Source organism: Stigmatopora nigra, chromosome 2 (assembly GCF_051989575.1).
Source record: "Stigmatopora nigra isolate UIUO_SnigA chromosome 2, RoL_Snig_1.1, whole genome shotgun sequence".
Lineage (NCBI taxonomy): Eukaryota > Metazoa > Chordata > Actinopteri > Syngnathiformes > Syngnathidae > Stigmatopora > Stigmatopora nigra.
In genome coordinates this window covers 9,547,984-9,574,468 of record NC_135509.1, presented here as the reverse complement: position 1 = coordinate 9,574,468, position 26,485 = coordinate 9,547,984, and the positions used below count along the sequence as shown (strand labels likewise).

Sequence of the window (26,485 nt, the reverse complement as noted above, 5' to 3'; positions counted from 1 at the left end):
GCCATCATCCATCCACCCAAACCCACCAACCCACCCACCCATCGACATACCTGTCAACTGGTACGTTCTCGCCGTAATTGGTACAACTGAAAGCCCATTTTTATATTGGTACGCTGTACACATGAAAATGGTACGCTAAACGGTGATTTTGAGAAAAAAAAATAAATTAAGGCACTTTCTAGCCATTTTTCACCATCCGCCATTGTTTCTTCCCGGAAACGCATGTCTGCCAAGTGATATATGTACCGGCGCCTCTGATTGGCTAAAAAAAAAAGATCATGATAAACATTTCGTTTTGTAACACTTTCACCATGTGATTTCCGTTTCCTGTTCCCTTGTTTATGTTTACTTTCATTTGATCAGCTGTTTCTGGTCTGTTTACAAGTCAAGAATACACTCTTACACGTGGTACAAGTTGATTTATCTGACAATGGCTTCAATGAAAAGGACTTTGAAATTGGCTGAACCAGCACCAAAGAAAAAGAGAGAACAGCATGGAAGACACAGAAAAGAGTGGGAAACAAGAACAGATGAATTTGCAGGTTTGATTCAATCTTCAAAAAAAGGACCTGAATTTTCATACTGTGTGGCTTGTAAGACTGATATCAAGGTTGCTGCCTCTGGATTTTATGATGTCCGGAGGCACTTTAGCACAGATGGCCACATTGAAGCTGTTCATAAGGCCAAGCAGTTTAAACCCATTAGTGAGCATTTCTCTGCTAAAATCAAAGATCCTTCACCAGATCTGTGTACACGTGCAGAGATACTGTTTGCACAGTTTGTTGCTGAACACAACTTGCCAGCAACAGTGGCTGATCATTTCACATCATTGATCAAAGAAATGTGCCCGGATTCAAAAATTGCAAAGGTAAGTCTTTTCATTTACTATAGTGAATCAAATCATATGTTCTTTATTTCAACATATTTTCAATGTTAGCATCAATTCTTTTTCTTCTTCCATGCAAGTTTAGGATTATCATACTTTGATATTTCCTACAATACACTAATAGACTACATTTTTTTATGTTGAAGGAATTTTCCTGCCGGCGTACAAAAACAACAATGATTGTCAAGCACTGCCTGGCTCCAGCCTACACAAATCCAGTCATCTCAAAGTGTAAGATTTTTTAGTGGACATATTTTATTTCTTTCAACATAGCCACAAAAGACTGCAGGACTTTAAGGAATTTCAAGATTTTACAGAGACTGATCAAGAAAGAATCTTAAAACATTGCCCCACTCGGTGGCTATCTTTGGGGAAAGTGGTTAAACGAGTTTTAAATCAATATGATGCCTTAAAGAGCTATTTTACAAGTCACGATGATGTTGAAAAGCCTGGAAAGGTGAAAACTATCAGTAACAGATTAAATGATCCAATGACTGAATTGGTGCTGCATTTCCTTAATTTCATTATACCGCATCTTGATGCATTTAACACAATATTTCAGGGTGAGAAATGCATGATTGGAGACATAATCCCTGAAATGAAGAGAATTTTGAGATTACTTCTTGTGAAATATGTTGAGAGGAAGCATATAGGAGCAGTGAAGGACAAATTGTGGGAGATTGAGCACACAAAAAGAGACTATCAGCATACAAATGACAGACTTGATGTTGGTTTGTGTGTTAAAAAGATACTGCAAGATGATGACAGAATCAGTCCATCCATACAACAAATATTCTTTGACTCAGTCAGAAAATTTTTTGAGGCAGTTGTTACAAAAATGATAACAAAATTCCCATTTGAGGATTCCATACTTGAGGAGCTGGTAGTCCTGGATCGAAAGAAACAGGTGGACTACATGCATGTTATCAACCTGACACAGGCATTCAATGTTCAATTGGATGAGGAGAAGCTTAAGGAAGAGTGGGATGATTACCAGTTTATGATGATGGAGAGAGAGCTTGAGGAGATGGACAAGATTGACACAGACAAGTACTGGGCTGATATTTTAAAAGAAAAAACAGCCCTTAATCAAAGTAGGTTTCCAGTGATGGGAAAACTGTTTACCCTTCTTTTGTGTCTCCCACACAGTAATGCAGATTGTGAAAGGGCATTTTCACATGTTAGAAAGATAAATACAGAGTACAGAAAGACATTGGGTGTTGATACACTAACAAATTACTTACAAGTTAAGTTAAACTGTGACAGGAAGTGCTACGAGGTCAATCCAACCAAAGAGATGTTGGAAATGGCGGTGTCAGCGACCATGAATTACAACAAATGTCATGTGAACGCACATTAAAATATTATTGAATGCACCAGGTATTGGAACAATTTTTGTAGGAAGCTGTTGTAGTGGAACTTTGAAAGCAATAAACACATAAACATACATTTTCTACTTGTTGTTCGTGATTTTTTACAAAAAAGTAAAGTGGTAAGATTTTCCATGTATTTATACATATATGTAAGGGCGAAAACAAAATTTGGTAAGATCACAAATGGTTCGAGGTTGACAGGTATGCATCGACCTAAATGGCGTTAACGTAATAGTAAACAAAAATGGAATAAAAGGCAAGCATCTGTAGTGCGCGTGTTGGGCGCACGCACTCTCGCTCGCGCACTCTCCTTGCGGCGAGAGCGCGCCGCGGCTGTGACAGTCGCCATTTTATTTTGAAAAGCAAACTGCACTCACAGTCGCCGCGACCCTCTTTCATTTCGCCCAAGTTTGTTTGGAAAGAACGGGGGAATGCTTCACTAAATCACTCGCGTGGGAACACGGTAAGATTTAAAATACAGATCAATTGATGGGTCCTTCTCTCGATTTGGTTCTCGTTCACTTAAACGCGCGTACGGATACGATTTCAAATCAACAGCGGACGGCGGTTAGCTCCAAGCGTTAGGGATGGACTATTTACTGGAGAGCAGCTGTCATACGTTATCAAAGTAATTCCTGCTTGTGTTAAAATCCATGATGAAGTGCTATTGTGTACAATGTTCCCATTTCTTACATAACCCAATTAGAGTTGTAGTACCTATCTGTCGCATACACGATGCTCGGATCTAAAGTGATGGCAGTTCCGTAGAGTAGACGGAGCTCGTTGGAGATGAGCTAACAATGCTAATGCTAGCGGGAGCAAAGCACAGAGATCATAATATCTAGGAGACTGTCGCCCTGTTATTCTCGTCTAATGGTTAAATTACAAACATATCGCAGTCTATAGCTTTATTTATTCATTTATTTAATCCGGAGTTGGTAGCAAACAAAGCTAATCTAGTCAGTCGGGCCCGAAATGCTAGCATGATTAGCTGCAGTAATGTATTAGCGTGCAGAAATGCTAGATTGTTCTTTAGCTAATGTCCACATAGGGATCGCAATAACTGACTTCATAAATATATCCGATAATTCAACTGTCTCCTAATACTTTTTGATTACATAAGAAGTGCATGTCCTTAAGCAAAAGTTAATGGGTTAAAAGTCAGATCACTGTTTAAAAGCTTGCTAACTTCGACGGCTACTACTTAGGTTGAACATACGATAGTAGAAAACCAACTGACTTTCTAGAAAGCTTTCTGAAGTCTAAATCGCTGACTAACTGTTTTTTTCCACCTTACGCGGAATTATGACTCCAATGGGGCACACGGTTAATACATTTAAGCAGTGTTTCGATATCTTGTTTATGGGTTGTAAGCAGCCTTTGCTGTCGTCCATGCACTTGTCCTTTGTTTCATTTGAATGTTTTTATTTCTCCCCCGCCATACAGTACTATACCACGTGTATGTGTAAACATCCATTCGTGGCGTGTTTTATATGCCCCGTGTGTGTATGTAGTCACTAGAAAAAACTCAATTCTCTGGAGCGAGCTATCGATTCTTTTTGCCTGTACCTTTCAACTCGACTGAGGCCTAGTCTAAACTCATCGAAGCCTCCTTGTGGGGGTTTCGTTTACAATCCTGAGAAGATCCTAAATTGCGTGTTGTAGACATCCAGATTAATTTAGTCCATTTGCTCAGTCACAGTAAACAACTTGAAGTTTGACAAACCGAACATTTTGACCTGTCACGCTCATAGGCATTATAATAGCTAGTCAAATTTTAACATGACAGGATGTTGGTAAATTTTGTGAACTCTTAACCGGAACATTATCCTCAAGTATAAAAATGGTTTATACATTAGGCGTTTGCAGAAGCTTGCGTTGCGTGTATTTCACTAATACATAAAAAATATCCTGTTATTTTTATTTTTGGCACTCAGTGATGCATAGGTACTATATTTTAAAATGTGTATTTTTGAAAATAATATTAACCCTAGTAGGAGGCTCAACCTTAGTTGAAGAAACTCAGTAGCTGATCACCTGTTCACTTGCCACTTTTTACTCTATTATTCTGCTGCACATATATGCATTAAGATCAGAAATCATTTGACTAATATCAATTTTTATTTTATATCTTGCAGATGCTGGAGCTTATTTTAAACTGAAAGACTGCTTGGGAGCGAGAGACACTGAAAAAACATTTTATTTGGAGTCACTTTTTTTCACACCTTTTTGGGGGGGGGAGAAAAAGTAACTTATCACTGAAGTGACTAAAGGGGAATAATGGTGATTTTGCGCCGTGCTCGGCCGCCTGCTTCCGCCCCAACCAGCAATGAATCTTGATTCGCTCTCGCTGGCTTTGTCTCAAATCAGCTATTTGGTGGATAATTTGACAAAGAAAAATTACAGAGCCAGCCAACAAGAAATACAACATGTAAGTATTTTTAGTCATTCATTTGACATGAAAGTCAATCTAATAAAAAGCGTCACGTTAACTGTCCGGCCGGGCTTCTTCCCAGATTGTAAATCGTCACGGCCCTGAGGCAGACAGGCATCTACTCCGCTGTCTTTTCTCACATGTGGATTTTAGTGGCGATGGTAAAAGCAGTGGAAAAGATTTTCACCAGGTAATTTTTTGGGAAACAGAAAACCATAGGTATCTTTTGATCTCTTGTTTTAATGCCATTGAGGATTATAGCTGTCCATTCGTGTGGTTCTTTTTGTTTTGTTTTAAATTTACATTAGTTTGCCACCAGTAGTTCATTTGAACTAGATAGAAATTATTTAATCTCTGCCACCTCTGATTTACTACCTCAAATGTGTTACTGTTTTTTTTTAAATGTACAGACGCTCCCCTACTTACGAACATTCCACTTAGAACAAACGGTACATACGAACATGTCTGCAAATTGCGTTTATGTCGAAAAATGTTCGTAAGTTCAATTTTGTATTGCGTGCCTTTTTCTGAATAGTGCGTCTTTCCCCCGCTAATATCGACGCCTGGCGCTGTAAGAACTCGGCTCACCCAGCATCCACCTTCCTCTGCCCAGTTCATTGCAATGCGAAAGTGCCTGACATATCTCTAATGCGCAAAGAACATTTTTCATTTCTATCATTAAATATCTCGTGCATCCATTATTCAATATGGTTGGTGTAAAGCAAAAGGCTTCTAGTGAGGGAGGTGCAAGGAAGAAGCAAGTCATTTCATCTGAAACGAAAGTGACAATAATAAAGAAGCTTGATGCGCGTGAGAAAGTGGTGAGCGTTGCACGGGAATACTACAACTTGAATCGTTCGAACGTCAGTACCATTTATAAACAGAAAGATCGAGCAGCAGGAGCCAAATATTGAACGTTGCACAAAAGTTGCAAATCAATTGAATGATGCCATACAGTGCTACCGCATCATTTATGATGAAAAAAAAGAAAACTACAATCGTCACTAGATAGCTTCTTTAGGCCAGGTTCTCGTAAATCTCTCTATCTCTCTAATGTATGTATACAATACTGTATGTATTCTCCATTTTTTTCAGTACAAACCAATGCTGGTTACTTATACAGGCCTTAAACATACAAATGCACTTACAGTGATAATTTTACAATTGGCACACTGCGAGTCCCAGGGATTCGCTTGTCTGAAAACTGTGCGTCCCAGGAAACTTGTCACGAGTCCCAACATACTACGGATGCAAATAAAACATAAGCAACGATATATAAACATTCAGATTTAATTTATTTATTATATGGTTTAGGGCAGGGGTGTCCAAACTTTTTGCAAAGAGGGCCAGATTTGGTAAGGTGAAAATGTGTGCGGGCCGACTTTTAGCCTGACATTCTTTGAACCATTAACATTAAATGCAAATTAACTTTTTGGGATTTTTTTTAATTACAAATGGCATACTTTTACATTTTTTTTACATTTAGGTTTTTACCGAAATCACAAACCACAAAAAAATAAGAAAACTATCAAGGATATCTAAGTTCATGTGAAACATCACATATTATTCACTATTATATGCTCACTGTAGGAACAGTGCTGAAAACAAAACAATGATCACTGCATATTCAAACTGTGATTTTGACCATCACAAAAAAAATAATGAACTGAGATTTAAGAATTTATTCAACTCAGAGGACTTAACAAATATCTTGCCTGCACTAATGTGAAGGGTGATACTGGGATCTTTACTGCAGTATGTAGTCCAGGTCTTCTTTGCACGCTAACGAGAAAAAGTCAAACTCAGTTCCTTTTGCCTCTAACTGTCTCTTAATATCTAATGAAACGTCTTCAATTCTCCGTGCCACAGTATTACGAGCCAGGCAAATATTGGCAAACTCTTGCTTCTTCGCGGGACAAATTTTCTCAACCATTTTCATTACACAGTCTTTAATAAATTCACCGTCACTGAAAGGTTTGCAGTGCTTTGCAATTAGCGTTGCCACTTCGTAGCTTGCCTTTGTGGCATTTTCATTTGACTCACGGGCTCTTGTGAAAAAGCTTTGCTGTGCCGTTAAAACAGCTTCCAGTTGCTTCACTTTTTCACCGCGTTCGTTCCCAGTTAGCTTGTCGTAGCTAGCATGTTTCGTCTGGTAGTGCCTCTTAATGTTGAATTCCTTGAAAACAGCCACAGTCTCTTGGCAAATTAGGCAGACACAGTTGTTTCGCATTTCAGTGAAAAAATACTCAAATTTCCACTTCTCCTGGATGCGGCGGCCCTCCCGGTCAACTTTCCTTTTTTTGTTTACATGTTAAAAATGGGCTGGGCTGAAACAATGACGCAAGGGTCACGGCGGCCAGAGTGCGGCCACAGGGCCACTGCCATCTTCTGGTGAAGTGAAAAATAGCTTTTTGTACACATTTATTTTATACTGTGGTCAACAGTGCTGGCGGGCCGTGTATTATTGATTTCATGATAGAGGCCGTGGGCCGGTCAAAATTTGTCCTCGGGCCTTATTTGGCCCGCGGGCCGGACTTTGGACATGCCTGGTTTAGGGTTAGGGTTTATTTATCATTGTACTAGTCTTTCAGCTCGTAGATCCTCCTCTCTTTGCAGCCAAAAGTCTTTTGAAATGTGCGTATTTTTCCTTGCTTCCCCCGTTTTGCTTCATGATCATCGATCGAATCTTCTGCAGTTCTTTTCTTACTAGTTGTATTTTTTAACTGCGAAATAACTATCCAGACTGTTTTGCTTTTTTCTGAAACATTTTTTATCTTTCTTACACTATTACGAAACTCTTGCTATCGCTTTCTCTCCTTCGTCTGCTAGTGTCTGCTAGTCTCGTTCACGCGAGAATTATTTCGCAAAGATTATGTGGAATAAATTGGTTTGCTATCGGATATATGTGCTTTGGTTTTTTTTTTTTTGATAAAAATTTCTTTGCGTCCGAAAAAAGCACATTACTTGAAATTGTGCGTCTGGAAGAAAAGCTGTGCGTATCAGACGCAGGACGCAGAGGTAACGAGAACACTGCACTTATATTACCATTCAATATACTTATATAGGCCTTAAACATAAATTATAATATAAAATGTAGCACTGAATCAACTTCAATTTGAACAGTTTCAACTTATGAACAAGCGCTCGGAACCTCACTCGTTCGTAAGAAGGGGAGCGTCTGTACAAAGTAGTCCGAATCATATCTTACTTTTGTCCCTATTTTTTCCTGTGAACGTGCTATAATGTAGCTTAACTTTTTCAGTCTTGTGGGTGTTGTTAAGGGACCACTACATAAGTAAATATGATACAGTGGAAATTGTGCAAATGATGCAGAGTTGTTAAGCAATATAACATTTCCAATAATGTGGTAATGTTCATATGAAGATTGTGAAATTGATGTAATGAGTCATAATGTGCATAATGATAGCTCTACACATGTATTGTAGTCACGGACATAAGTATCCCTGTTCTAATATTTTATGTCTGAATGATTCTTGAGAATTTTTTTTAAATTTAGTTTCTGTTGTCCTTCATCTGCCTTTGTTTTTCTCCCTTTGCTCTTCCCTCTCCGACATGTTGTTTCCAAATTGCCCAAGACACAGTTTCTGATCCAGGAGTGTGTTTCACTGATATCAAAACCTAACTTTATCTCGACTCTGTGCTACGCCATCGACAATCCCCTTCACTACCAAAAGGTCTGTTTCAGTTTTTACCCCAATACTCATGAAACTTAATGAAATACATGCCTGTTTTACAAGTAAAGTCTTTTCATGCAAATATTTTCCACTTTGTATGTTGTGGTAAACAAGTATTTGACATGAAATTTACTTTGGATTTTAGAGTTTGAAACCATCTGCTCACTTATTCACTCAACTAAGTAAAGTTTTGAAGCTGAGCAAGGTTCAAGAGGTAAACTATATCCTACCATTTATGTCTAAATCTCTGACAATTTTACATTGTAAAATAGACAAACACTCTTCAATGTTTACATTTTAGGTGATATTTGGCCTTGCACTGCTCAACTCCAGTAACGCAGACCTTCGGGGATTTTGTAAGCAGTCCAACTAGATATAGCTTCATTAAAAACATTATTGCGTATATTCGTGTCCTGATTGGTTTTTATTCATTTTTTTTGCTCAGCTGCACAGTTCATTAAGCAGAAGCTTCCGGACCTCCTGCGGTCATACATCGACGCAGATCTCAGTGGAAATCAAGAGGGTGGCTTCCAAGACATCGCTATAGAGGTCTTACACCTGCTGCTCTCCCATTTACTGTTTGGCCAGAAGGGAGCCAGTGGGGTTGGACAGGAGCAGATTGACGCTTTCTTGAAGACACTTTGCCGAGGTAAATTGAATCCTGGCTTGGTATTACAACCACAATTCCAATAAATGCAATGAAAAAGTATGGCACTTTTGATAATTGCACTTTAGAGGATTAAAAGTCTCTCGATCAGCTAATTGTTATTGTACCACTAGAGGGAGCCTCCATTGCTCGTGGTATTCGTACCAAATTTACAGCCTCTGAGCTAATCCGACACTAACCCACATGTTTTACTGCCCTTCCGTTTTACTATAAGAACTTGGAAAATGTTGGGGTCACTGAGGGCCAGTACTGTGGCTGTGAGATAAAGAAAACAAAAACTGGTTGTTTAATGAAATAGTACCAAAAGGCTAATATAGTATAAATTACAGTAGCCAAAATGATTGTTTTTGAAGTTATATGTTGTTTGATGAAACCAGTGCTTAAGGCCCTGCTGAATAATTTGGCATGTGTGTATATTCCAGATTTCCCGCAGGAGCGCTGCCCTGTGGTGCTTGCACCACTGCTCTACCCTGAAAAACGGGACATTCTCATGGACAGGATACTGCCCGACTCAGGAGAGTTAGCAAATACCATGATGGAGAGTTCTCTCGCAGAGTTCATGCAGGAAGTCGGCTATGGCTTCTGTGCCAGGTGTTTTTGCGCTCTGAACTAATGTGTAGATTGTGTGGGTACTTATTTGATTGGTTCTGACTCATTTAACTTTTCTCCTTAGCCTGGATGAGTGCAGAAACATTATCCTCCAGTATGGGGTGAGAGAAGTGACGGCCAGTCAGGTTGCCAGAGTTCTTGGCATGATGGCACGTACCCACTCTGGCCTAACTGATGGGATTCCCCTACAGGTGAGTTATTTTGCCATTTGCTTTAAGGTTGTATGTAATGTTTATTTATTTTTTTAAATACATTCTATCGTGTGTTTATTTTCTTTGCTAGTCCATCTCTGCTCCTGGAAGTGGCATCTGGAGTGATGGAAAGGATAAGAATGACAGCTCACAGGCACACACATGGAATGTTGAGGTCCTCATTGATGTGGTTAAAGAAGTGGTAAGTCAATACGTTTTATCTTGTGTTTCAAGTGCAGGTATTTCTAGGTTCTTCAATATTGTTAGATTGACTTATTGTCAAATGTATCAAATGACTATCACTTTTGCATCCATTATATTAATTGGCCAGTGATCATTTCTTTTTCTACTGTTAATGAAAATTAACAACTTTACAAATTTTCCCAGAATCCCAACCTGAACTTCAAAGAGGTGACATACGAACTGGACCATGCAGGATTCTTAATCCGAGACAGTAAAGGCCTGCACGTAGTGGTGTATGGCATTCAACGGGGTTTGGGAATGGAAGTTTTTCCTGTTGATCTCATATATCGACCATGGAAACATGCAGAAGGACAGGTAACATTACACTTAGCTCCCTTTTGCTTTTATCAGTTATTAGTTATAACAAACAACTTGCTAACTTGATGTATTGGAGTTTTTATTGAAATATTTGAAAACCAATCTTGTAACACCGTGTTTACCCCCAAACAGTTTTCTTTCATTCAACATTCGCTCATGAGTCCTGAAGTGTTCTGCTTTGCCGACTACCCATGCCACACGGTAGCCATTGACATCTTGAAAGCGCCACCCGAGGATGACAACAGGGAGATTGCAACATGGTAGGGAAATGGTCAAGTTCAAGACATTTTCTTTTGTGTATCAACATGTATAATGCTAGAAAAGCACAAACGTTTAGCGTCTTCCAGAATGTGTCTGAAGCCTCTGTGAACTTGTACAGGAAAAGCCTAGATTTGGTGGAAAGCTTGCTAAGGCTATCAGAGGTTGGCCAATATGAGCAAGTGAAGCAACTGTTCAGCTTCCCCATCAAGCACTGCCCAGATATGCTGGTACTTGCACTGCTGCAGATCTCCACTTCTTGGCACACTCTGCGCCATGAGCTCATCTCGACCTTAATGCCCATCTTTCTGGGAAACCACCCCAACTCTGCTATCATTCTCCACTATGCTTGGCATGGACAGGTTTGTTTTATAATGTATTTTGTGAATAAAATTAACCTCAATAACCTCCTTTACCTAAATCCTGTCATTTATACTTTCTTTTTGCTTATAACATGGTCTTGTATTGTGAACCAATGAATCTGATGGCTTTTTCCAGGGACAGTCTCCTTCCATCCGCCAGTTGATAATGCATTCAATGGCCGAGTGGTATATGAGGGGTGAGCAGTATGATCAAGCCAAGTTGTCCCGCATCCTGGATGTGGCTCAAGACTTGAAGGTTTGTCAATACACACCAAATATATTGGGATGCTGTTGCGCAATTAATGAGTCTGCTGCTCATTGGTCTGTAATATTTACTCAATTACCAATGTGATTGTGTTTGTCCTCTAGTCTCTCTCAATGCTGCTGAATGGTACTCCGTTTGCCTTTGTTATTGACCTTGCTGCACTTGCCTCTCGCCGTGAATACCTCAAACTTGATAAATGGCTGACTGACAAAATCAGAGAGCACGGGGTATGTCTCAACACTGTTTTAATCACTCCCAATAGAAGTAAAAGTATATTTGTGTTGGATCAGGAACCTTTTATCCAAGCCTGTGTCACATTCCTGAAGAGGCGATGCCCATCCATTATGGGAGGTTTGGCTCCAGACAAGGACCAGCCTAAAAGCTCTCAGTTGCCACCAGAGACCTTAGCCACAATGCTGGCCTGTCTTCAGTCCTGTGCCGGGTGAGAGGCTCCTTCAAAGTTTTTTTTCCTTACTTTTCAATCATTTCAATTTTATTGGAACGTTTTCAACTGAATCGTTTCTTTTTACCAATCACTCAGGAGTGTTTCGCAAGAGCTATCAGAGACTATTTTGACCATGGTTGCAAACTGTAGCAATGTTATGAACAAAGCCCGACAGCCACCACCTGGGGTCATGCCTAAAGGTCGGGCCCCGAGCACCAGCAGCTTGGATGCCATTTCCCCTGTTCAGGTATCTTGTTTTGATTACACAGGTAGCCATCATTATTGTAGTTGTGGGAAAAAAATGAAAACAGACTATATTGCTTAATTATCTGACCAACTTATTGCCTAAAGCTCATTTTAAATTAATATTCTCTTGCTTTCATTAGATGGACCCTCTAACCGGGATGGGCTCTTTGAACCTGGGGGGCACAGCCACTTCCCACACTCAGAGCATGCAGGGTTTCCCCACCTCCCTTAGTTCAGCATTCAGTAATCCCCAATCCCCAGCGAAAGCATTTCCACCGCTTTCAAACACCAATCCAAGCACAGCATTTGGGGGTATTGGCAGCTTGTCGTCGCAGCTCCCTGGTATGGACTCTGGTACTGTGCTTTTTATCTTTAAGTTTTTCTTCAATGTCACCAATAGAAGTTATTCCCATATTAAAATACTAATTGGTTTACACGTGACAGTCTGTAGTTAATATCATTAAATGAATAATCTGTTTGTTTTCTAGGTTCTCTGGGTTCAGGGATCGGCACTGGTATTGGCTCAAGTCTTGGAATGCCCGCAGTCAGCACTGATCCATTTGTCAGCAGGAAAATGAGCACACCGAGCTTAAACCCACCTACCTTCCAGCAGAGTAAGATGAAGGCCTGTAAGTGGCGGTGGTAGTGGTGTGACTGAGAGCCTGCCCTGCGCTGCTCCGCACTGTATTTCCTCTGCAATTGTCATTTTACGGCTGTATTTTGCAAATTTAAATGTTAGTTACTGTGTCTTCTTGACAAATACAGCTCACGTGACCATTTTCCCCTTTGGCATGTTATTTCTTTTAACATTTAAACTACTTTGTAGAGGAAATACAGACCAGTCTTCCATTCCTTGTCTGCTTAAGCTGACAACCCCACTTAAGTCATTTTTATTTTAAAAGCCATGCGAATTTGCAAATCTACTGGTGCATCTCCAATTGGAAGGTTGTGGAAACCTTAATTCAGTTGGTCAGTAATAATATATAATACGAACATGGGGACATTTGATTCGAAATTCATACCGTGGAAAAACCTAACTAAAAACCACTAGAGTTGTAATCATTTATGCAAAATCAAAGCCAGCTAATTGTTACCTTTTAAGCAAAACACCTAGCCCTGCAGGCTACTTGTATTCTTTACAGATTGTACTCTAACTTTTTATTGAAAACCATAAGATTGGTTAAGGCAAATTTGTCCTTTAAATGCCACCTTGAGTTGTAAAAATTATTCTATTTTAATGTCAAATATGCTTAAATTGTATGTACACAAATCTACTTATGGAAATTCAAAACAAGCTAGTACCACAAACAGTTGAAATATTTAAGTTATTTTAATGTGGGAGTACCACACTTTGAGAAACAGTGCTATTTCATTGAGATGCTCCATGTATACTTGTTATTTTTCGCACACAAAAAAAATATACCTTGCTTATGCTTCGCTTATGTTCAGTCACATTCCCATGAATTTTAAATCTGTATCATTTTTCTGCCAGCTGACCTTTCTCAGGTTTGGCCTGAGGCAAACCAGCACTTTAGCAAGGAAATTGATGATGAAGCCAACAGTTACTTCCAACGCATCTACAACCAACCACCTCACCCAACTATGTCTGTTGATGAAGTAAGATCCCCAATCCATATGTTGTGAATTGTAACTTATCATTATCAGCACCATATATTTTGTAGAGCAGGGTTTTACATTTTAATATTGTGTTCTGGACTTAATCTTAATTATATGTCAAAATAATAACATGGAAGTGAATAACCGATTATAATTGTCCACCTTCAGGTTTTAGAGATGCTACAGAGGTTCAAAGATTCCACCATCAAACGGGAGCGGGAAGTGTTCAATTGTATGCTCCGAAACCTGTTTGAGGAGTATCGGTTCTTCCCCCAATACCCAGACAAAGAGCTTCACATCACGGCATGCCTATTTGGTGGCATCATTGAAAAGGGTCTCGTTACCTACATGGCCCTAGGCTTGGCTCTCCGATATGTACTCGAAGCGTTAAGAAAACCCTATGGATCCAAAATGTATTACTTTGGCATTGCTGCCCTAGACAGGTTCAAAAACAGGTATAGAAATTGCTTTGTTTTCCATTAAACATATTGCTTGTAGGTAAAAATGGTAAATTCTATGTGCTTTAGGTTGAAGGACTATCCCCAGTATTGTCAACATCTTGCATCAATTGCTCATTTTTTGCAATTCCCCCACCATTTACAAGAGGTAACAAGGTTTCCTTAATTTATCGTGGTGCATTTTAAGACTAGATGCACCTGCATTGTCTGCAGGGAGAGCCTAATAACAGATAGATTAAATCCTACGCTCTGCATTTTCCAATATCCTGTGTGTGCAGTATATCGAGTATGGCCAACAGTCACGGGACCCTCCGGTGAAGATGCAGGGCTCCATCACCACCCCAGGCAGTTTGGCGCTAGCGCAGGTTCAAGCCCAGTCACAGCAACCTGGTTTACCAAAAGCACCACAAGGACAAACGAGCACCCTGGTCACGACCACTACGACTACTACAACAGTTGCGAAGACCACTACCATCACAAGGCCAACGCCCAGCACCTTCAAAAAGGATGTGCCTGTGAGTTCAACTCTCAAAACCTACTTAAATAACTGCAATTTGGCAGGCACATTTATTACCATTGCCCATTAATGCTTGTAAGTTGAAAATGTTAACTGGTACCCTCTTGCAGCCGTCCATAAACACTACAAATATAGACACTCTACTAGTGGCCACTGACCAAACAGAGAGGATTGTAGAACCGCCAGAGAATGTCCAGGAGAAGATTGCCTTCATCTTCAATAACCTTTCGCAGTCCAATATGACACAAAAGGTAAACAGGAGCTGAAAGTGTCTATTCATCCCATTGGTCACTAGAAAGCCTATTCTAAAAAGCCATGTTTAACAGGTAGAGGAGTTGAAAGAGACCGTGAAGGAAGAGTTCATGCCATGGGTTTCCCAGTATCTGGTGATGAAGCGTGTCAGCATTGAGCCCAATTTCCACAGCCTTTACTCCAATTTTCTGGACACACTCAAGAATCCAGAGTTTGTCAAAATGGTCCTTATCGAGACATACAGGAACATCAAGGTTGGACATTTTTGTCAAATCTATCTAAAATGCATTCTTTTTAGTTGCCTCTCGTAAAAGCTAGCTCTTTTTGTTCATTCAGGTTTTGTTGACATCTGACAAGGCTGCTGCCAATTTTTCTGATCGATCGTTGCTGAAGAACCTTGGTCACTGGCTGGGCATGATTACACTGGCTAAAAACAAGCCAATCCTCTATACAGTAAGATATTTCGATTTTTTTTAATCTTTTGCACTTCTACTTTGAGATGGCTCAACGTCCCCTCTTCATTATTCTTCCAGGATCTCGAAATTAAGTCTCTGCTCCTGGAAGCCTATGTCAAAGGCCAACAGGAACTGCTTTACGTGGTTCCCTTTGTGGCCAAAGTGTTGGAATCCAGCCTGCGAAGCATGGTAAGCATCGAATGTTGAGAGAGATTGCTTGTCTCGCTCACGCCACTTATTCATTCATTTTTACTTTTGTAGGTTTTCAGGCCACAGAACCCCTGGACAATGGCTATTATGAATGTTCTTGCTGAACTACACCAGGAACATGATCTCAAGGTACTACCAAATGTGAAGATCATTTCAAAAGCAACAAGTGTTGTCTTTTCCCAAATGTTTTGTACATGTTGTGACCCTGTATTAACAGTGTTTTTTTTAGGCTATTTTACATGCAGCATTGCGGTTATCCTATTAAAACATTTTTGTTCAATTCCAGCTTAATTTAAAATTTGAGATTGAAGTTCTGTGTAAGAACTTGTCTCTGGACATCAATGACCTGAAGCCAGGGAACTTGTTAAAGGACAAAGACAAACTTAAGACTCTTGAGGAGCAACTGTCGGCACCAAAGAAAGAAATAAAGCCCTCAGATGAAATGCTCCCAGTTTCTTCTTCAGGTAAATCTACATTTTGACACGGCTTGCTCTGTCTGGTATTTAAAATCAGGTTTTATTTGCTGTTTTTTTTCCCCTGACTAATTTTAATCAACACTTTTTGTGACCAACAGGGGACTTTGTTCCATTTTCAGCGCCACCTTCCACGCCAGCTGCCACCACCACCACTTGCACAACCACGGGACCTCCCACCCCGCAGTTTAGTTATCACGACATCAATGTGTACGCTTTGGCAGGCCTGGCACCGCACATTAATATAAATTCCAATGTAAGTACTCCTCTAATTTGATCAAGTATGCACATTGGCAAGCTGATTGAAAAGTAACTTGCTTTTGGAATAGTTAAGTTAATTTGAGCTATTTGTCAACAATTGATTTTTTTATAATACATACATTCCAATCACCATGCAAATTAAATCTTTTTTTTTAATTAATGTAAATTACCACTTTCTTTACCTTCTACTACTTTCATGCAAATTAAATCTTTTTTTTTTAATTAATGTAAATTACCACTTTCTTTACCTTCTACTACTTTCACTTCAGATCCCTCTTCTACAAGCCCACCCTCAGTTGAAGCAGTGTGTGAGGCAATCAGTTGAGCGTGCCGTCCAGGACCTGGTCCACCCAGTCGTTGACCGCTCAATTAAAATCGCCATGACGACATGCGAGCAAATCATCAGAAAGGACTTTGCCCTGGATTCTGAAGAATCCCGCATGCGTGTGGCAGCCCACCACATGATGAGGAACCTGACTGCTGGCATGGCCATGATAACCTGCCGCGAGCCCTTACTCGTCAGCATTTCCGCTAATCTGAAGAATAGCTTTGCAGCAGCATTAAGGGTAAGGAACAATCCTTCCACTCAAGCATACCCTTAACACCTAAAACAACATTTTGGAGTGGACAAGTAACCAAAATGGCGTTATTAAATAAATATAAAACCAAAGAAACACTCACAGAGTAGACCACCATCTACGTTTAGTCACCTCTTCCGTTTCAGTGATTATCCCTTTATTCGTTATTGAATTATCTTAGACACAAATATAGTACATAACCAATGCCTTGTTGGTAAAAAATATCCTACCTTGTTTGACATTTTCTTTCCATCAGGCACCAACCCCCCAACAGAGGGAAATGATGGAAGAAGCTGCAACGAGGGTTGCTCAGGAGAACTGTGAACTGGCATGTTGCTTTATTCAGAAGACAGCAGTGGAGAAGGCTGGCCCTGAAATGGACAAAAGGCTTGCTACGGTAAGGGCTTGGAAATGTTATTGTTAAACCTTTTCCTCCAGCTTTGCAACCAAATTGTAAAGAAACCTTAAACATAACGTAAACCTTAAAACATTTCGTTCGAAAGATGTCACTTTACACAATTGCTATGTCATGCTCTCTAGCCATAGTAAAAACTATCCCTTGTCATTCAGGAATTTGAGCTCAGGAAACATGCACGCCAAGAAGGACGCCGTTACTGTGATCCAGTTGTTTTGACATACCAGGCTGAACGTATGCCTGAACAGATTAGGCTCAAGGTAATATTTATTCAGATGACTTAGCTCTAATACTTGTTGAGAGTATGCACAGTTCGCCCTTATCCCCTTGTTGTATAAATTCCAACATTGTCTTGTATTTTCAGGTGGGGGGAGTTGACCCAAAGCAGCTAGCAGTGTATGAGGAGTTTGCAAGGAATGTTCCTGGTTTCTTACCCAGCAATGATCTTTCTCAACCAACGGGTTTCCTGGCACAGCCAATGAAGGTGACTCAAATGAAATGCCACATAAAATCAGTTTAGTTTGAATGAACCTATATTGTTAATTTCTTCGGTAACAGCAACAAGCTTGGGCTACGGATGATGTGGCCCAAATCTATGACAAATGCATGGCAGACTTGGAGCAGCATCTTCACGCCATCCCTCAGGCGCTGACCATCAACCCCCTGACCCAAGCCCTGCGGAGTCTGCTTGAGGCTGTTGCCTTGGCACGAAACTCCAGAGATGGGATTGCAGCTCTTGGACTGCTTCAAAAGGTAGAATTTTGGTTTCTCCTTGGTTAAAAAAAACCCGACATGTTTTGGGGAATGCAGCATCTGTTGATTATGCAAAATGTATTCAAACAGAGTTTTTCTTGGTTTTATTATGGGGTGTGGGGGCTTACAACAAATCAACTCCCAGGATGGTCAGTTTTCCCATCTGTTTAGTGTAAGGGTCAGGAACCTATTATACTGAGAGAACCAAAAATCCCATCTTTTTAAATGCAACTCCGGAATTCAATAACACATGGTTTTGAACATTCCACACCTTTCACAGGCTGTGGAAGGTCTTCTAGATGCCACGAGTGGGGCTGATAATGACTTGCTTCTTCGTTATCGGGAATGCCACCTCCTGGTTCTAAAAGCTCTCCAGGATGGCCGTGCATATGGACCACAGTGGTGCAACAAACAGATCACCAGGTAAGCAGTCTGTCAGTTGTAATCGTCATTGCTCTTTACTTTCGGTTATTTATTGAGCTGGGCTGTTATAAACTCAAGACCCTTAATCTTCTGACACTAGTTACTACATTTTGTTGTGAATTTTTCTTAGGCATTCACTTTCGGATTTCTGTGTTTTTCCTTTTTAACTGACAGGTGTCTAATTGAATGCCGAGATGAGTACAAGTACAATGTTGAGGCGGTGGAACTTTTGATCCGAAACCATCTTGTGAATATGCAGCAGTACGATTTGCACCTAGCCCAGGTACACCAAATTTATGCAAAAAATTGTTATACTATGAAAACACCATAAAGACACTAGCTAGATTTTGGCTATTTTACATCCCTTTCAATGTAACAAAATATTCCTTCATTGTTTGCTTGCAGTCTATGGAGAATGGCCTTCACTACATGGCTGTAGCATTTGCCATGCAGTTAGTGAAGCTCCTGCTGGTGGATGAGAGGAGTGTCAGCCATGTTACTGAAGCGGATCTCTTCCATACAATTGAGACTTTAATGAGAACATGCGCGCATTCACGAGCAAATGCACCAGAAGGGTAAATTTAATGATTGAAATAGTCAACCCATGCTATGTCATATTATTTTAAGCAACAGTTTTTAATACGCCTGTTTAATTTTTAATGACCTATCAGCGGGTTTAGTGTAGTGTTTGCACCCGCGATAAGTGATAGGAACACTAATGTAATGAAAGTAGAATTTATTTTTGACCATGAAATTGTTTTTTGATTTTACTTTTTTTATTCCAGTCTTCCACAGCTGATGGATGTTGTCCGCTCAAACTACGAGGCCATGATTGACCGGGCACACGGCGGTCCGAACTTCATGATGCACTCTGGGATTTCTCAGGCTTCAGAGTACGACGACCCCCCTGGCCTGAGGGAAAAGGCCGAGTATCTTCTCCGGGAATGGGTGAACTTGTACCACTCGGCCGCTGCCGGGCGGGACAGCACTAAAGCGTTTTCTGCCTTTGTCGGCCAGGTAGGCAGACGCTCACGGAATTGTCACGGCAGCCATTACTCTTTGTTAACTCACACTGTCGGACATTTCTCACTCAGATGCACCAGCAAGGTATTCTGAAGACTGACGACCTCATCACGCGCTTCTTCCGGCTGTGCACAGAGATGTGTGTGGAAATCAGCTACCGCGCACAAGCTGAACAGCAGCACAACCCAGCCGCCAGCGCAGCTATCATCCGAGCAAAGTGCTACCACAACCTGGATGCCTTCGTTCGACTCATAGCTCTCCTCGTTAAACACTCTGGAGAGGCTTCCAACACAGTGACTAAGATCAACCTCCTCAACAAGGTACAGTCACCGCGGGATGGTTCTACGATGGAGTTCTGTTTGTTGAGCACTGATTTAAACAGACTTGGCATATGGGCACCTAGTCTTTATTGGACTGCATGTGCCAATCAAAATAGATTGGACATCAAACACTCTCAGGTGTTGTCAATTCTCCGTCCGCTGATAAACCTTCTGTATTCTCCTCTTAGGTGCTGGGAATCGTCGTTGGGGTGTTGATCCAAGACCACGATGGCCGTCAGACGGAATTTCAGCAGCTACCCTACCACCGCATTTTCATCATGCTACTGCTAGAGCTCAATGCTCCTGAGCACGTCCTGGAGACCATCAACTTCCAGACACTCACCGCTTTCTGGTAGGACATAGCTCCATCTGTCTAAAGTGGATGTCTTTCCAAGATTTCTGACTTTAATGGCTCCTTTTTTTTCTCTATCTCTCTCTCTCTATCTAGCAACACTTTCCACATCCTCAGACCCACCAAGGCACCGGGTTTTGTGTATGCCTGGCTTGAACTGATCTCCCATCGCATCTTCATCGCCCGCATGCTCGCGCACACGCCACAGCAAAAGGTTTGTCTTTGCTGATTTTACAACCCAGATGAATGTGTTTTTTTTAAGTACTTTTAACGTGGATGTCTTCCTTCTTACTTAGGGTTGGCCCATGTATGCACAGTTGCTCATTGATCTCTTCAAGTACCTTGCACCTTTCCTGAGGAATGTGGAGCTCAACAAACCTATGCAAATCCTCTACAAGGTACACACGGAACGGTCATGTTTCAGTGTCATTGACGGTAATAGACATCCAATCCATTTTAACTCGTCTATCGCCATCAAAGGCAGTGAATGGGTTTACCGCATATCTTGGAATTCACAATTCCACTCATTGTTTTGACTGTTGTCTTGTTGTTTCAGGGCACATTGAGAGTACTGTTGGTCCTGTTGCATGACTTCCCAGAGTTCTTGTGTGATTACCATTATGGCTTCTGTGATGTGATTCCACCCAACTGCATTCAGCTGCGTAACCTCATCCTGAGTGCCTTTCCACGCAACATGAGGCTTCCTGATCCTTTCACACCCAATCTCAAGGTAGAAAACAGTGTTTCATGCTTGCTTTAGAAAGCAGCCACACATGCACAGGCGGCGTAATGACTGGTTGTGTGGATTTGTTAACTTTTTCCACTCAATTTCATTTTATTAAAATGGCATTATGTCAAATACTGTAATTTACATTGTATACACACTGAGGGGTGTACATTTTTCCCATTTTTTGTTGTATTTGCTAAGTGTATTCTATGGCAACTGCAGGTAGACATGCTGAGTGAGATCAACATAGCTCCTCGCATCCTCACGAACTTTACAGCCGTCATGCCTTCCCAGTTCAAGAAGGATCTGGACTCCTATCTCAAAACGCGCTCGCCCGTCACTTTCCTCTCCGAGTTGCGCAGCAATCTCCAGGTAAATTTTCTTCTATATTTTAATCACGAGATGTGCCATTGAAAATCTGATTTTTGAAAATATATATATTTTTCAGGTTTCAAATGAGCCAGGGAACCGCTACAACATTCAGCTGATCAACGCTTTAGTGTTGTATGTGGGCACGCAGGCCATCGCGCACATCCACAACAAGGGCAGCTCACCCTCCATGAGCACCATCACCCACTCCGCACACATGGATATTTTCCAGAATCTGGCTGTGGACCTGGACACAGAGGGTAATATGAGTAAATATAAATTGTCGGGTGTGCAGAAACCTTTTCTTACCAATACACAAGTTGCACTCAAGTGTTACTGGCCCAGAGAAACTGAAAAAAGAGTGTCTTGTAGTCCATAAGATATGGTATTTACTCTGACTGGCAATGATACTGAACCTATTATACGGTGCCTTTTAGGACGCTACCTGTTCTTGAATGCCATCGCAAATCAGCTGCGTTACCCAAACAGCCACACGCATTACTTCAGCTGCACCATGCTATACCTGTTTGCTGAGGCTAATACGGAGGCCATCCAGGAGCAGATTACCAGGTCAGTTTATAAGGACTCGAACACGAGGCCGCACCCGCATCATCAAATGATACAGGTTTGACGACAGGACAATTCTCCTATATTGTCGAGGTCTGCGGTTATTGTATCTGGTGGTTGTTGTTGTTGTTGTTGTTGTTGGCGGTGATCAAATTTTGTTTGAGTAATTCTGTGAAAATATCCAAAATGGTGACTTAAATGTTTATCTGGTTTTGATTCGCCCCACCACTCTTGCAGGGTCCTGTTGGAGAGGTTGATTGTGAACCGGCCTCACCCGTGGGGTCTCCTCATCACCTTCATCGAGCTGATCAAGAACCCTGCGTTCAAGTTCTGGAGCCACGACTTTGTGCACTGTGCCCCCGAGATTGAAAAGTAGGTTTCGCACGCCACATTTTGGTTGGCGTAATGGCATAGCAAAACTTTCCCTCTTCTGCCCGTTGACTTGAATGTTGAAAATGTGCTCCCTTGTCCTGGTCAGGTTGTTTCAGTCAGTGGCTCAGTGCTGCATGGGTCAGAAGCAAGCCCAGCAGGTGATGGAAGGAACCGGCGCCAGCTAGCTAGCCTGGCTCACTTTCAGCTTGTAGCCCTCGAGAGAGAACACACCTACACACCTCCCCCCTTCACTGTTGGCAGCACTGGATAAACTGGCAACCACAGTCTTTGTAAAGAAATGTGGATTTAAGGACTACTACTCCAGGTTCTGAAGATTTACATTTTTTGTTTTGTTTTTGAAACCCCTTCGGAGTCAAGAAGGAAATAATGGATGCGAGAAATGTTTAAATAGTTTTTTGATTATTTCGTGTAAATAATGGGGGGTAAAGGGAGAGCTGATAAGTGGAGAGTTGAACATGTCATATAAATTGTACACTGACATGTAAAAAGAAAAAAAAAAACTTCTGAACATATTTTCACTCTACCAAAGTTTTTGGTTTGCTTCCCTCTGACAAATCCTTTCTGCCCCTGACTTTTTTTTCTCTTAAGAAGCTGAAAACTAAAAAAAAAAAAACAGTTTGAAGAAAAAGTTTGGTTTATTTTGGGGTTTTTTCATCCTCAAGTTGACCCGAAGACGTAGTTTAGTATCCCAGGGGAGGGGTCGTGTTTGGGGTGTGTTGTGTGGAGATGGTTTTCTGATTTACTGACGGCTGGCGCTGACACGTCTCTCTCTCCCTGGCACTTGTAAAATTGTGCAAAGTGAAAATGGTTGAACTTGTATCTTGACAATTTGTACAAAGATTCAAATTGAAGAACAACTGAAGGACCAATACAGCTCATTTTGTAACATTTTGAATGTTTTGTAAATGTATTGGTCCATGTGTATTTTGTAGTTCTTTCTAGTTTGCCTTTAGTTCTTGCTACTTAATTGCAGTATGCGTACATACAGTTAATAAAGCATTCAAACTGCAATGCATGCTTGTGATGCCTCTTAATTGCTAGAATTTCAGCATAGATTGACAAATGGGAGTGAAATGTAACCAATTTATTGATCGGTGTGACATAAGAGAAGCACTTTATGTTTTTGTGAGCTCCATGACTTTGTCCAGAATGGTTTTTTGTCCATATCGGACATGCAGCGCATTCCTTTGCCTGCTGCTCAATCCCCCCAACAAAGCCTTGTCCTCCATCAGGTCCTTGTCTCGGTCTGTGCCACGATAGCCATCGATGGTCAGACGCGCCGCCTTGTGGATTAGCTGCTTCCACTTGGTTGTTAATCCCGGGAGACCCCCATTGGAGAAGGCTTGATTAATCTCTTCCTCGTCTTCTTCATCGTCCTCCCATCCATCGTTGTCTTTGAATTCCACAAACTCCTCTCTGGACATGCACAGCACCTAAGAAAAGACATTTAATCAAAGGTCAGTTTCGGGTAGGACAGGGCAGGGTGAGTCCAAAAGCAGTATTCATGATGTATTGTTACTCAACATTGTACTTTCCCCACCTCATTGCTATAATTGGTTATAACAGTTCTAAACCAGTGTGTTAAAGTCCACGTGGGTCACCTTGAGCGTGCCATGTAGTTCGATGTCAGTGAGGCAGCCATTTTTTCCAAAGACAAATGCTCCTTTATCCTGTAGTACCTCCCACATTTCCTTCAACAGCTGCTGATTCCCATCTGTGGAGCAAAAAGATGGAATTTAGAGCATTATCACAGGAGAATTGTATTTATTTATTTTTGACATTAACCTTTTGTAGCTGCTTTGTGTAGATTGGCGACAGGAATATCAACCGTGTCATCGGCGTTGTCCTGATACGGTTGAGTGAAGCCATACATGTGCAGCAACTGCCAGTTGGCCATCTGCCCATATGTGTTGAACACCTCCTCTCCTTTCTTGATGGGGCACACGCACACCATCTTCAATGTGTCCTGAGTGTGGAAAAAAGAACATATTTGTATGATACGTGACAATATTTTTGAAGCATTTTGGAAAAGGGGCTCACACTGTGAAGAAATGTTTTCAAACTTACTGGGGTGAACTCCAAATTGGCATTATGTTTGGAAACGTGGTTAAGCATGTCAGCCATGGGAACCATCATAGGTGGATTTGGGGGCTTCTCATCTTCCTCCTCATCTTCCTCCATTTCTGGTGGCTCTTGGAAACTACACAGGTTAGGAGAATATAGTGGTATTTTGAATCAAGAGTTTAATTCATTTCCTCACACAGATCTTAAGTCCATTTATTTGTATTTCAAGTGGGTTGACTAGCCTGTACGCCATGACAAAAGCCACCAGTTGCATGTACAGCTCCAGTGTGTGTGTCACGGGGTTCCATATGTCAGCATGCTTGGCCATGAAGGGCAAAACAATATCTTTGTACTCCTTCTGGATATTGGCCAGGTCTTTATCCACTGCCTCTGGTATCCCAGTCCCTGTCAGCAGCCTGTCTCGTTCCTCTTTGGACCTTAAAGGACAGTGTCACATTTTGGCCACGGGGAGTGCTGTTTCACCCAAAAGTAACTTAAAGCAGTTGCCACATCACCAATTTTAGATTCTGGGTTCTGAGAGTTGCAGAACCACATGTAACATGTGGCTCGTTGGTCTAGGGGTATGATTCTCGCTTAGGGTGCGAGAGGTCCCGGGTTCAAATCCCGGACGAGCCCACTTTTTGCATAATTTTGGGTGGCATAGAAACAGTTGAGACACATAAAAATGAGGCTTATCATTCAAATAGTTGAATTAAGGAATTACCACAGACTTGTATGTTGTCTTATTTTCTCACCAGAACATGGGATGATCTAGCATCTTAAAGTCGGTCCATAATGACAAGTATGATTTCCATTTTGATTGCGGTGCAGTGTATTCATACAGCAGAGCCAGCAGGAGTGGTACCCACCCGGACGAGCTCTCCAGGGAGACCTTCTCTGATGGGGGTAAAAACAGGAAAAGGGTGGAATAAATTACAAATCAGAATAGGCGAGGAGCCAAAAATAATTATATTAAAATCTATCAACAATAAAACACAATACTATAGCAGTTGAACAATGCAGTGTGTCCCAGTATTTACTACCTCGCTTCAGCAGTGCTGAGAGGTTTGTCGTCCCCTGGTGAAGAAGTGCCGATCTGGGGATGCTGAACAACACATCTCCTACCTCGATGTCATCCTCAGCCAGCATCCCATAGTCGGCCACCGTGCCTTCTTTGCTCACTCGTACCTGCATATGCAGTTGCAATGACGAAACAGTCTCAGCAGATGATTCTGCTTTGGGGATCACCATACCTTGGGGCTGAGCACGACACCGACGTTGTCGCACCATCGCAGGAAGTTCTGAAGGGGAGTGTCATCGTCTACCTGCAAAGAAGGATCAGGAGAATGGTTGTTAACCCGGACACTTGTGTAGTATATGACATCCGCTTGGAGTCACCAAAGCTCATTGGTATCAAAAAGATGGGACTAAAACCTTTAGGCTGAAACTGATTGAAAACTACTACTTGGTTGGAGATAAGATTAGGATGGATGGATGGACAGATGGATGCACTTAATTTTTTTTCTATCAACTAAAGGACACCTATTTAAATGTGTTTACTGTACTATTTCTGTAGACTTCGCGTTGTTTCTGTCAATTACAATATGTGTGTTTTTAGAGCTCAAGGAAAAAATTGAAGAATGTTGTGTTTGTAATTTGGTGTCAATAAAGTTTTGATAACAAAAGGCAATATAGTATGTACAAGAGCAGGCGTGCTTAGTTGGTGATTGTTTACATGCACGCAATCGAAGCTAGCTTGCAACTTAGTCTGGTAAAAATAGGGTAAATGCATCCCAGATATTTGTTTCTGTTATCTCAAGCTTATTTTGCTTGTATATATATCAATTTTGTGTTAGCAATACAGAGTCAGAATAAGAGGTTGTGTTAATGGGTAGTAGCACGTGTTAACCACATTGCCTTTAGTCACAATGAAGTACGTATTACATTCTCTCAATTTAATTGATCAGGCGGAACCGAACCTTGGGTCGTTTGGCTTCTGATGTCATTTTAGTCTGATGTGTTCTCTCAAGCGGTAGTGGTTTCAAATCGTTTCATAGTCCATGGCTCAACCACTCAAACAAGCTCGTTTGTTTAAAATTCCGGAAGCTAGTCTGATAAGTAGACCGTAACCAAGTGTGAGTTCGATCAAGAAAAATAGAGCAGCGAAATGTTTTCATGTTTCTCTCATTAGTAAGTGACAATAAGTCATGCTATAACGTCACCACATTATAGTGTTTAAAGTTAGTATATTACTGACGTTATTCGA

At 41.1% G+C, this 26,485-nt stretch overlaps 2 protein-coding genes and 1 non-coding gene across 7 annotated transcripts; 2 read left to right on the top strand and 1 right to left on the bottom strand.

Annotated features, from left to right (window-relative positions):
• The first annotated feature begins 2,548 nt into the window (after positions 1 to 2,548).
• On the top strand, positions 2,549 to 23,166 carry cnot1 (CCR4-NOT transcription complex, subunit 1). Of its 5 annotated transcripts, none has more exons than XM_077739713.1 (49): positions 2,549 to 2,722; positions 4,398 to 4,690; positions 4,776 to 4,883; positions 8,296 to 8,388; positions 8,534 to 8,602; positions 8,690 to 8,744; positions 8,834 to 9,037; positions 9,478 to 9,646; positions 9,729 to 9,855; positions 9,947 to 10,057; positions 10,243 to 10,413; positions 10,549 to 10,676; positions 10,796 to 11,036; positions 11,173 to 11,292; positions 11,406 to 11,528; positions 11,592 to 11,743; positions 11,843 to 11,993; positions 12,133 to 12,334; positions 12,481 to 12,606; positions 13,485 to 13,609; positions 13,778 to 14,064; positions 14,137 to 14,215; positions 14,346 to 14,582; positions 14,695 to 14,835; positions 14,911 to 15,090; positions 15,173 to 15,289; positions 15,370 to 15,480; positions 15,553 to 15,630; positions 15,788 to 15,965; positions 16,076 to 16,230; positions 16,505 to 16,801; positions 17,070 to 17,210; positions 17,384 to 17,488; positions 17,593 to 17,712; positions 17,787 to 17,981; positions 18,262 to 18,404; positions 18,579 to 18,687; positions 18,810 to 18,979; positions 19,190 to 19,421; positions 19,499 to 19,747; positions 19,936 to 20,099; positions 20,196 to 20,313; positions 20,396 to 20,497; positions 20,656 to 20,829; positions 21,049 to 21,198; positions 21,275 to 21,455; positions 21,633 to 21,765; positions 22,000 to 22,134; positions 22,241 to 23,166. In XM_077739713.1, the coding sequence occupies exons 2-49, from the start codon at positions 4,589 to 4,591 to the stop codon at positions 22,317 to 22,319; spliced, it is 7,137 nt and encodes a 2,378-aa protein (XP_077595839.1). In that variant the 5' UTR covers positions 2,549 to 2,722; positions 4,398 to 4,588; the 3' UTR covers positions 22,320 to 23,166. The 5 variants fall into 5 exon arrangements, with proteins under 5 accessions (XP_077595839.1, XP_077595815.1, XP_077595831.1 ...); XM_077739689.1 differs by having other exon boundaries at positions 8,290 to 8,388; XM_077739705.1 differs by having other exon boundaries at positions 8,290 to 8,388; positions 12,481 to 12,621.
• Positions 22,609 to 26,373, bottom strand: setd6 (SET domain containing 6, protein lysine methyltransferase). Its single transcript, XM_077739727.1, has 9 exons — positions 26,199 to 26,373; positions 25,473 to 25,544; positions 25,263 to 25,407; positions 24,975 to 25,116; positions 24,462 to 24,656; positions 24,223 to 24,355; positions 23,941 to 24,121; positions 23,757 to 23,869; positions 22,609 to 23,588 (listed from the first exon to the last, which is right to left on the bottom strand). Exons 1-9 carry the CDS (start codon positions 26,223 to 26,225, stop codon positions 23,271 to 23,273), a joined length of 1,326 nt encoding a protein of 441 aa, XP_077595853.1. The 5' UTR covers positions 26,226 to 26,373; the 3' UTR covers positions 22,609 to 23,270.
• Positions 24,784 to 24,855, top strand: trnap-agg (transfer RNA proline (anticodon AGG)). The gene has a single exon. It is a non-coding gene; the product is annotated as a tRNA-Pro (tRNA).
• Positions 26,374 to 26,485: the final 112 nt, after the last annotated feature.

Coding starts and splice junctions, on each gene's coding strand:
- cnot1 (XM_077739679.1), top strand. CDS start 4,589: ATGAATCTTGATTCGCTCTCGCTGGCTTTGTCTCAAATCAGCTATTTG. Junction 4,884..8,289: donor GTGGAAAAGATTTTCACCAG/GTAATTTTTTGG, acceptor AAATTGCCCAAG/ACACAGTTTCTGATCCAGGA. Junction 21,456..21,632: donor TGTGGACCTGGACACAGAGG/GTAATATGAGTA, acceptor GGTGCCTTTTAG/GACGCTACCTGTTCTTGAAT.
- setd6 (XM_077739727.1), bottom strand. CDS start 26,225: ATGACATCAGAAGCCAAACGACCCAAG. Junction 23,870..23,940: donor ACACAAAGCAGCTACAAAAG/GTTAATGTCAAA, acceptor TTTGCTCCACAG/ATGGGAATCAGCAGCTGTTG. Junction 23,589..23,756: donor AACTACATGGCACGCTCAAG/GTGACCCACGTG, acceptor GTCTTTTCTTAG/GTGCTGTGCATGTCCAGAGA.